General features: G+C 36.4%; 1 protein-coding gene across 1 annotated transcript; it reads right to left on the bottom strand.

Annotated features, from left to right (window-relative positions):
• Window positions 1-2,163: 2,163 nt before the first annotated feature.
• Window positions 2,164-11,709, bottom strand: LOC128612203 (up-regulator of cell proliferation-like). Its single transcript, XM_053632127.1, has 4 exons — window positions 11,248-11,709; window positions 9,021-9,094; window positions 8,806-8,856; window positions 2,164-8,420 (listed from the first exon to the last, which is right to left on the bottom strand). Exons 2-4 carry the CDS (start codon window positions 9,031-9,033, stop codon window positions 3,763-3,765), a joined length of 4,722 nt encoding a protein of 1,573 aa, XP_053488102.1. The 5' UTR covers window positions 9,034-9,094; window positions 11,248-11,709; the 3' UTR covers window positions 2,164-3,762.
• Window positions 11,710-11,874: the final 165 nt, after the last annotated feature.

Below are 11,874 nucleotides of genomic sequence, written 5' to 3'. Positions count from 1 at the left end.
AAAACTTTTCTCACTAGGCTACTTTGGTGTCGCTAGACAATGGGAGGCACAGCTAAGCTATCATTGTATGGGTTTAGCTGCTACAGTGCAATGCAAAATACATTTATCTTTCCTTATGCTCTGCTCATATCATGTTCACGTAAACTGGAACTAATATAGACATTTGCACAACTTGTTTTCTTGTTCAGCATCAGAGGATGTTACCATTTCAGTTTCAACCCCTTTCCTGGTTTAAAAAACATTGGAGTATATATTGGAGTTTTCCTCACACTGACTGTGAGCTAGCGTTTGACAGAATTGAGAGCTGTCATTCAATAAGACACGAGTGTTTCCACGTATTTTCCTGTAAACTCTGTCTGACTTGTCTCACCTCCGTTCATTGAAGAAATAAAATTACAACATTGCTGTTTTCTTTTACTGACGTTCAGTTACATAATGACAATCAACTCCAAGTGGAGAATTATTCTGGGCTAAACTATTAATGCAAACAGCATAAATTTGGCAAAAGGTGTGTATTTTTATTGAAATTTTAATATTTCACCCTTATTTGTTTTCATAAATCTATTGTAAACTAGGTACACAAAATAGTTACACTCAGGACCGTAAGGGCAAAAATCTCCCCACTGAAAACCGTTCAAACTGCAATATTTTAATTTTCATCACTTTTAAGCATAAAACCATGCATTCTGTGTTGATAGGCTTTTATTTTGTTGATCAGGTTTCAAAACAATGAATTTTGTAAAATAAATAAATAAAAACATTTTGAAATGTGTAGTATTTTCTCAGGGTTAGCCTCTGTGGAAAAGCTATGCTTTTGCTTTTTTCTTATTCTGCTGTCTTATAGAGTGCCACAGAGCAACCGAATAAATGATGCAGATATAATTGTGTTGGTGTGTGTGTGTGGACATCAGAACTGTGGTTTGTATGTGTGTACTGAATATTTGTTGTCTGAAAAACAGTTTGAAAGAAATAAATGATATTGTACTGGATATCACAAATCCCACCCCATGTATACAAGTCAAAGCAGGTTCCTTTGAAAATTTTTGCATTATGTAAAAAACCTGCCATTTAAAGGGTTAAAATTCTGAAAACTAATGAATGTTTGGTAATTATGATCAGAACTGATGCTGGTAAAAAATCAAAATCACTGCAAGTGGAAAAAAATATAATATATGACAGCTTTTTTGACATGTACATTTTTGTCCTTTATGGACCCGAGTGGTAGGTTGTTTGTTTTAAATCTGACTGTTACACAACCAGACTTGGACAGGAAGCAAGCGCAGGAGGGAAGTCTTTGACACTTAAGCAGAGGACAAGGAACAGAAACACTCGTTGAACTAAGGCCTGAACACTCCTTAAACTAATACATGAACGTTCTTTAATCCAAGACATGAACGTTCCTTAAACTAAGGTAGGAAACACTCCTAACCGAGGCATGGCATAAACACACAACTTGCTTGGCTTGGTGTTGCTTTGCTGCAACGCTTTAGCTTTGTCGCTCTTAGTCCAATCCCGATTCGCGTGGATAGATTCAGTTTATTTCAGCTAAATGCCGCGCGACATGCGCAGCAACACGAGGCGTTTAAATAACTAACATGATTAATCTAAACCAAAGACACCTGGGTTAAATCAAGGACATCCTCAAACAGAAACTAGAACTCGGACAGGAAGCGAATGAAAACGAAGAGTTACGTGAGCCGCATAGCAACCGCGCCGCAGTGCCATCTGCCGGCGGTGGCGTAACACTGACACTGCATGAAAAATATGAATGCATCAAAATTAATGTTGTTGTTAATCATTTACATATCAAAGACTGTAATAATCAAAGAAAAAAAATCTGCTTAGCATTTAGTATATGGAAAATAATGACATGTAATAATGGCATCTCTGGCATTATGTAAAGAAACCAGCATTTAATGGGTTACAATTCTGAAAATAAATGAAAGTTTGGTAATTATGATTAGAACGGCTGCTGGTAAAAAATAAATAAATAAATAAATAAACAATGAAAGTGGAAAAAAGATTAATATATAATATTTTTATGACAGTTTTTGGACATGGACATTTTTGCCTTCTATGGACCTATATGTGTAACTTTTTTTAATTGATGTACAAGGGTTAAAGAACAAACACTGCAATCAAAAAAAGATAGGCTTGCTAAAGAGTTAATGTTCTAGATTTATTCAAGATTTCTACTAAGAATAAAGCCTTACCTGTATGATTGTACAAAGGAACTTCAGGTGTTCCTCCAAAGAGCCATGAACAACTGAGTGAAACCTGAGTAAAACTTTATTTATTTATTTACTTTTGCACTTTCTGAAAATTACCAAGAAATTTTTGAATTTACAAACAACAAACACACCTTGAACCTGTGTGAGAGGTAAGGAAGGTGGCGGTACTGTCTGTGATAACATTTGGCCTTCAGTCATTCAACCTTAACCCAGTCCACAATAAACAATTAAGGCATTCATTCCTAAAACACATACAGACATACGTACTGTCAACAGAACAAACCCTGTTATACACAAAAGTTGTGTGTTTTGTGTGTCCTTACTTATTATAAACCATAATTATTACTTTGTATTAGCTTTATCTTGTAATAGTTCAGAATTCGAACAAAACTTCTGCATAGGAAGCATCTGTCTATCCTTGCCTTTTATCTTTTATCCTCAATTCCTCTAAGCACATAAATAAAATTGATGCATACTTAATGGAGATGAATTTTGATAAACCTTCAAGTCAAAGCAGTTCCTTTTGTGCAACAGTTACATTTTATTTACAAAACTTTCAGCACAAATATGAAAATAAGAACAATAAGCCAACATTTGACAGTAATGTCTCTTCAGTTGCTGATCAAAGGTATGCTGATAAAAGTAATGAATTACTCACTCGTGCTTAGACGTGATTTAGGATTCGTATGACCAAACAAATGTATATGTTTCAATGCATTATGTAAGGAATAAAACATTACAGGCTGTGCTGTTATTTGAATACATGGAATATAAACGCAAACAGATGAAAAGACTGAGATTGGCATGCCAACCGAAGACATTATACTTGCTAAATGCCTTTGTAATGTATTATGTATGGAGAACTCATCTGATGAAATCTTTTTGTAAAGTACCCTGTCGAATGCTTCTACCCACATAATCTCTTTTGTCTTGTCTCATGTTATTTGCATTAACACTTGTTATATGTTTACAACTGAGGCTAGCTAAACTGTTTAGTTATACTGTATATACATGTACATATGTATATGTATAAATGTATGTATGATGACAATAGTGGTTCATTTAATGAATATGAGAAATGATTAGTTTATTTGTAAATGACACTTCAATAACATTTGCCTTTGCAACCAATTTTGATTGACAGATTGATGTAGTTAAGCTATGCATTGTTTATGCAGTTAGTTCTCTGAATATGAATATACTCATACTTTCATACAATATTTTCTGAATAATGCGTTCATTTGAATTTTGGAAAGTAGTTAATAAACAGAATTGTAGCATTTATAACATAATTGTAATGTTTGAATTAATATTGCAGACACAGACATAATACAGTCATCAAAATGTTTCAATCCCATTGATTCTATATTTACATAAACGTAAGTAAGAAGATGGCTAAATTGTCAGACATAACTAGTGCTCCAGTTCCTGATTCACCTGAGTGATAACATTAGTGATGGAACTGTGAGTGATGGAGTTGTCCACTTCACAAATGGCAATATTTCTGCAGTAATATTTTGCAGGTCATCCATTATTGAATATTAAACATGTGCTTCAGACTGATAAAAGCCTGATCCTTAGTGATTGTCTTCCACGCATCTGGATATACAGCTGGCAATGCTTTATACCTTTCAGCAAATTGCGTATTGAATGTCACCAGCACATACTTCCAGTAATCTGAGGCCTCTATAAACATGTCAGGTGCAATAAGCCAGTCTGGGTAGAATTTCCGGTAGTCTTTGTATGGATGAGGTTGGAAATTTGTTTCATGGTTGTCAAATGTCCCATTGCCATGAACACTAGATGTACAAATCTCTTCAAAAAGGATATCAGTCTTTATGTGTGTGTACATGCCAAGTCCTTGTGGTCTGTGCACAGCTGCATGGTGTAGCTTATGTTCCTTCCCACCTGCCTCACATGGTGTTTTGCAAAAGGGACACTGTGCTCCACAACCAAACACCCTCTTGAAAAGCTCATCTTGGGGTTTTACTTGCACATTGTTCAGGGTCGCAGTGGTATCAGTTGACTCGGAGATCTCCTTTGCTATTTGCTGTTTCAGGTCATCAATGCATTCATAGAGACTTTTGGTGAATGGTTCACAACAACTTGTGTTCTGAAACAGGACCCTCTCCACTGTGCTCATGGATATTGAGATGGCATTGCTCAAAGCTTTGCAAAGGTTTTGGATCAGAATTGTGGTACCTTCTGCATTATTGGGCAAAGGAGACCCATTGGGTTCAAGCTTAGATGCGTCCATAGCTTTAGTTATCATTTTAATTACACTGTCCAGCTTCTTTATTTTCAATTCTTGCAAAGATATGTCTTTGGAGAAGCATTCAATGATGTGATTGTATATCCAGTCTTTGACATAATTCTCATAATGCAAAATATACTCTACAAAGTCAGTGAAGTTGGATTTTTCCAGTAGTTCCTTCAGGATGGTGTACTGAAACAGTGCTCGTGAACTATACTCAGTAGATTTACGCTCCAAAACTGCATCAACTATGTCAGGTCCGATACCATGGTCGATGTACTCAGTCACTGCTGGTTTGAGACAGAGCTGAGTGAATTCTTGTGCTTTCCTTTGGCGCTGATCCCTCGTTTTGTACAAATCAATAAAATCAGAGAGATACTTACTCTTGAATTTCTCTGCATGTTTTAATGGGTCTTGCTCAGCCAGATACTTTCTGTGCATCTCAAGGAATTTCCGAGAAGCAATGCCACAAATGTGTAATTTCAGGTCAAATTCAAATTTGGTAGTGAATTTGGAGCCTGCTTTTTTGAGGTGTGCATCAATTTCATCAAGCACATCTTTTGCAAATGTAGCTTGGTAATCATTTTTAGATTGTGTGAACTGTTCAATCATCCTAGTGCAATTGTTAATTGCATCAACTGCAATAATCTGTAAATCCTTCTTTGTACTACGATGTGCATATACTAAACCTTTTAATTTTCCCAATTTCACATGTTCCTTCTTGGCCTTGAACTCTTCTTTCCCATGTTGTGTCAAATCTCCAATTTTCTGCAAATATTCTGTGACTTTACGATTTCCTAAACTTGAACGTAGCATCATAAAAACATCATGAGGAACATCTTTTTCTGTAAGACCAGTGATGTTTCCCACCTCTTGTCTCCACATGTTCTCAAAATCTGCTTTGAGATCTTCCTCAGATGCATCATCTTCACGACCTTTGCAGCTCTGCAGTAACTGAAGGACTTGGTGCTCAAATATAACAGATTGCTTATTTTGTATATCTTCTACTTTTTCCGTGTTTCTTCTCTTCTCAAGAGCAGCTTCTAATTTCTTTCGCACTTCATCTGTCATTTCAGTCTGTAAAGATTTAATGCTATTAGCAAAATCAGCTTTGTACTTTTCCACCAAATGCACATAACGGTCTTTCCTTTTGTAAAAGTCTTTCAGTTTTTCAGTCATTGCTTTGTTTTGAACTGCAATCTCTTTATGTAAATTTTCCTTCAGTGCTCCAGCAAGTTCATGAATTGAACTGGTTTCAGCGTTCGATATTTGAGCTTCTGCACTAGGAAACAAAGCAAGGATATGTCTTCTGAAAGACCATTGCCATTCAGAAAACTCTATGCAAAGGTTGTCATAGGCACGGGCCACAAGAGTGTTCCTGAAACTGAAGACAAAGTTTTCGAATTTCACTGCCTTCCACAAGCTACTCATCCACTGCAGGAACTCTGGGATCTGAGAGGCTTGTTCATCTTTTCTTGCTTTAAGCATCTCCAAGAGGTTTTGCTTAAAATCAAACACAGCCTCACTGTAGCCTGTATTAACTGGTGCCATTGGTGGTGTGCCATGCCATAGGCCTGGTATATACCAGTTATTCTTTTCCACATCATAATCAAGGACATCAGTGAATTTCTTCACATTAGGCTGCTTTTCCATTTCAGCTGCAATCACTGTCATCTCATTTAATTGGTCCAGGAGCTTTTTTCGGTCTAGCATGGTTTTGTCATATGCAGATACACCACCAACATTTTGGTGAACAAAATGACAAACCGTTTTTTTACCAATTTCCTTCATCCGTAAAAAAGCATGAACTGCTATCTGTAAGACGTCCTTCATCTCTGTGGAATTCTCCATTGCTATATTGATGATGGTTACATCACTCAGACCAATCACAAATGTGGCCAACTCATTGTCATGTTCATAACTGTCTTCCAGTTGTGCCAGTGCTGGTGATTTCAAACCCTCTGTATCAATCAGAAGGACAAAGTCACAAAGTAACTCCTCCTTCGAGTCTTTACCTACAGGAAGGAAAATCATGAATGCTCCTCGTGTGCATCGTCCACTGCTCACTGCAAACTGAACTCCAAACATAGTGTTGAGTAGTGTTGATTTACCCGTACTCTGAACCCCTAACACAGTAATAACCAGCAAACGGCTCTTCTGGCCAACCATCCTGTGAAGCTCCATGAGAACATCACTCACCCATTTCTCTGGGATATTTGATGCATCTCCATCAAGGAATTCAAGAGGAAACCCAGCTAGAAGCAATTTGGCAGCCAGAGTAGGGAGACTGCTTATTCTGTCAGACATTTTATTTGAACCAAATGAAGCAACCTCATAGATTTGTCCCATTTCTCTCATGTAGTGCTCTATTCCAAGAGAACAATCAAGAAGTTCCTGGTCTAATTGGGCTATGCTATGTTTGTCTTTCTTTTGTTCACACTCTTTGTATTTGTGTCGAAGGTTTGACATGTGTTTGCGTGATCGCATGTCCAGCTTTAGTCCCAGCCATCTGAGGAAGAAGTCTCGCTCAGTGTTATCAGAGTTTGACAATGCCTTTATTAAAATGTCCATTGTTTCTGTCATCTTATACTGGCTTTGTTTCTTCAATATTTCATCTTTTTCTTTTTGAAGTCGAACCTTATACACCTCCAAACTCACGTCCCCTGCATGTTGTAATCGGCATTGCTCTTTTTCTATCTGAGCCAATCTTTTCCAGTTTTCACCTTGTAGTGGCAGCCGTGTCTTTTTATATTCCACTATTTGACGAACTCCAATACTTTTCATGATTTTCTCTGCTGTTTCCTCTGCTGATTCACAGGCTCTATTTTCATGTTCATCAATGCCCATATGTAATTCTTGAGCAATTCCCTTCATAGCCTCTATTTCACATGATTGATGATGCCTACATAGCACTTTTTTAATGGCAGAACTGATCGTCTTTGAGAAAGTAGCCAAATTCATGTTTTGGCTTTTCAGAATGATGTGATCTCTTTCCATTTGCAGAGTATCAACTGCTACTTTAATTGATGACTTCATTTTCTCACTCATATTTTCCTGAGAGTTGACCACAAGAAAGCTTTTGGACTTCATTCCTCGTAAAGAGGCGATCAGACTTTGCTCGTTTTTTTCAACACTGTCCAGGAACACAAAGACAGCCGTGGACACCTGAGTAAGGAAACGGAATTGTGTTTCAAAAGTGCAAGCATCTCCTCTTAAATTAGCAATAGCCACTGCCTCAGGAAAGACATCAATGTTCTTTCTCCCACATGGCAGATTCCAGCATATTTCAACCATCCCGTTACTGATTACCCTTCGAGCAGATCCTCCAATCATTTCTCGATGAGAAAAGAAGTCATGGTGCTGCTGTGAATTGTTGAGCACTTGGTTCAAAATCTGTGACTTGGACAAGCTGCAGTTGCTTAGCCTCACAAACGATATTAAGGGAATTTTTGCATGAACAACACTGTCTTCAACAAACCCTTTAGATTCTGACATTGAATGGGGATGCCATTCTTTCAGGATACCTCTAAGAGCCCATAACATAAGAGTGCTTTGATTATGTACTCCTTGAGGCAACAGAAAGGGTACTGCAAACTGGCACATTGACATTTTAAGTGCTATTTCTTGCTGAAGGAAACTGTCTGCACAGACAAAGAGGGCAGTGTGGAGATCTAGAAGATTTGGGGTAGCGTCACAGCTCTGCTCAGCAAACAAGTCATCTGTATCATTATTTTCACCAGGTACACATATTAAAGATCTTGAATTTGAATTAACCATCAGTAACTTGCGTAGGAAAGCCAATGTTATTGCTTGCAGTGAGTGAACCTCTTCATCAGATTCACTGGCTTTGTTGATCTCCAACAAAGACCTCAGAGTCAGCTTGTTTGGGTAATACTGTTCAAGTCCCAGTGTTTTCAAAAATGCAAGAAAATCATCTGAAAGTTGAGATAATATTTAAATCAATATTAATATCATTATTATTTCAGAAAATAGGTAATTTGTCAAGTTCATTTGAATATTCTACCAAGGACATGACAAACATACTTTTTCAGTGTATAACAAAAACAAAATAATTGTCCAAGTTCAAGGGCTGCAAATAACTAGAATTCCATGAACCAGTAAATAACTTATTAAGAGAAAGTATTACTTTGTGACACCATTATGAATTAATGCAAACACAATATATTGCTATAATAATTAGATTAATGTTTTCAACTATTTTATTTCTTTTCATCAATGTACATTATAATCCATTAGTTTACTTCTACAAAATGTAGAACTTTCTTTTCCCCCCCCCTTCATGAATTATTATTTACTCACCTTTGACCTGCCTTAACTCCATCTGTGCTGATCCTGAGCCACAGTCTTTTACTAAAGGAAACAAGTTTAATTCAACACAGTTAGTTGGAAGTTCGCAGTTGCAAAGTTACATTAATCAAAGCAAAGTATAGAACCATATGTAATTAATCAAAAACAAACACACAAATATTTTAAAGAACATTTAATACTCCAATATTCTAGTGTGTATTTCATACTTTTATCTCTCATTTATGTCAACAGATGTTTCTTCTCCATAAGTTTGTTGGTTATTACAGTTTTCCAGAAATATCTGTAGAGAGAAAAAACAGAACATGATTTGATGTGATAAATGTTATATAAAGGTGTCTAATATGTATGCAGGGCTAATGCATTACACTATTTAGTTCTGCATTTAAAAAAAGAATTGTTTCTTTATTTAGATCCTGCCTGCAGTTCTTCAAAAAAAGACTAAATTCACTAATTAGTTCATTTAACTTGAATGGACAATTTCACTATGCATCCAGAGCCCATCCTGGGAACAGTAGGTATGAAGCAGGAATACACCCTGGATGGAATGTCAGTCACAGGGCACATGGGGAGCCCAGTGTTACCCACTGTATCACTTTGCCACCTATGCAACTACTTTCATTGCAAAATCTATTACAAAAAATTTTGTATACAAAAATTAGCAAATTATTCATACTGACAACTTATTTGGATAATCCACTTTTAAACATTCTGAAAACAGTTAACAAATTATTTATAGACTATCAAAAATGATAATTGAGCAAAGTATATGCCACTGCCTATTTAGATGATCATTTATAGTAATGATTAGCAGTACCATATACAACACCCAAGAGTTGTCCGAAATTCTTTGAGATAGGTAGGCAGGACTTAGCTAATCCAATGAAGCATGCAATTGGACAGGTTGAAAAATTGTATTTGGGCTTCCACTTGGGCCATGGGCAGGTGTGGGCATGCAAAGAGGAATTGTGGCCTACTTGAGACCAAAGACCAAAACGGAAATGAGAGAGTCCTTGGGGCTGGCTATTAATGGAGGTGCTGTGAGAGACCAGAGACCTAAAGGGCCAGGTCGTGGGGCTGAATGGCTACTATAATAGGTTCATACCAAATTTTTCAGATGTCACTAGCACCTCAACTGGCTTCAATATAAAGGAAGCACCAGAACCAATCCAGTAGAAAGAGCTGAATGGGGAAAGGCCTAATGGACGAATGGAGAGGAAACAGACTCAGAATGAAGTCAGTATAGTAGCTCACATCCAATGGTTGCTCATAGATTATCATAGTCATTTCCCAAGAAAAAAACAATGACTCCATACTACATGAATGTACTCTGACAAAATCTTCAAAGTTCTACTGTTCTTCAGACCTTGTGAGACCAGCTTATACTGTGGGCCCACACTCAGCTCAGGACATCCCCATACACAAAGATCCATCATTTTACCACACAATATATTCTGGTGGCCTTCCTTGAACCATGTTGTGACACAGTTTGTCCAATACTGCCAAGTTTGTGCACAAAAAAACAATCCCTTGATACCCTCTCACTGTCTTGTTTGTACTCTTGCCAATACCACATCAACGTTGGCCTAGTGATAGAGTTCATAACTGGTCTACCTTAATCCCAGTGTTACACCACACCCCTGATAATTCTTGTTTGCTTCTTCAAGGTCTGTTTACTAATACCCTGGGCAAATCTTCATACTGTAATGTAAACTGCTAATACCTTTAATGTAGTGTTTTAATATAATGGTATACCAAGGGATATTGTATCTACCAGAAGGGTGCAATTAATGCCACACATCTCCAAAGCATTTCATCAACAATTAATAAATGTTAGTTAATTTTCATTTTATCATCTGCAATCTAACAGTCAAGTTGATTGTTTAATCTAGAAATAGGAAGATTCCTAAGATCCTGCTGCTCTAATAATCAACATGACTGGAGCCATTATCTGCCCCAAACTCCCTCAACGGGATGCTGAACAAACTATGAAAAAATATACAACCCCAATTCCAAAAAAGTTGGGACACTATAAAATGTAAATAAAAACAGAATGCAATGATTTGCAAATCTCATAAACCCATATGTTATTCACAATAGAACATAGAAAATATATCATATATTTAAACTGAGTAAATGTACCATTTTGAGGAAAAAATAAGGTAATTTTGAATTTGATGGCTGCAACACGTCTCAAAGAAGTTGGGATCAGGGGTAACAAAAGGCTGGAAAAGTAAATGTTACTAAAAAGAAACAGCTGGAGGTTAATTGGCAACAGGTGAGTACCATTGTCATTCAATGTAATGCATTTTCTTTCCAGTTCGCCATTAAACCTTGAAAATGGAAGCGTAAAAGCAAATGTTTGTAGCTGACAACAAAATAACAACAAAAATAAATTTGTAGTGTAGAAAATTATGAAATGCCACAATTGCTTACCGAATCCAAGTTAGGACAAGTGCTCATGGTGATGTCTGTGCTGTTTCTGTTGCAGTTGCAGTTTATACCCCGAAACTCAAAGCAGATAAACTTGCTCTTACAGGAAATAGCAGGTGAAAAAACACCCTGCTCTGGGCAAGACAAGACAAGCTCAAAACAGGGAAAGGTCAAATATGTACAAGAAATTAACATTTGTATGAAACGTTAACATTTTCTAAGATTTACAAATAACATATTTCTTCCTTCAAATGTCCTCCTAAAAAAAACAGAATAAATTCACAAAGCAGCATTTAAAGAATGTGGCTAAATAACAAATAAACTGACACATAAAGCACAAAACATGCTAAATTATTCCACACTCTATGAAAAATACCAATACTAATTTAGTTGTCCATTATTAACATGCTTTATAACTAAAATCCTTTTGGAAATCATGTTGGTACTCTTATTTTTCCAGCAAGCATATATATTGTTTAAATAAACCAATGGTTTTAAATCCTCTTAAATCAGCAGAAATTTAATTTCTATCATCTGATGGACAAAAAGAAAAAGTAAACACGTTAACTTAATTAGATTCGATTTTACAATCTAAATTAATACTACATTTGAGAATTTCATAAAAATTTC

This window comes from Ictalurus furcatus, chromosome 9, assembly GCF_023375685.1.
Source record: "Ictalurus furcatus strain D&B chromosome 9, Billie_1.0, whole genome shotgun sequence".
Classification (NCBI taxonomy): Eukaryota; Metazoa; Chordata; class Actinopteri; order Siluriformes; family Ictaluridae; genus Ictalurus; species Ictalurus furcatus.
This window is presented reverse-complemented; position numbering and strand designations above follow the sequence as displayed.

Bases quoted from the DNA above. Each gene is read 5' to 3' on its own strand.
- LOC128612203 (XM_053632127.1), bottom strand. The intron at 8,421-8,805 runs GTGAGTAAATAA...CTCAACTTTCAG, and splicing joins GGAGTTAAGGCAGGTCAAAG to ATGATTTTCTTGCATTTTTG.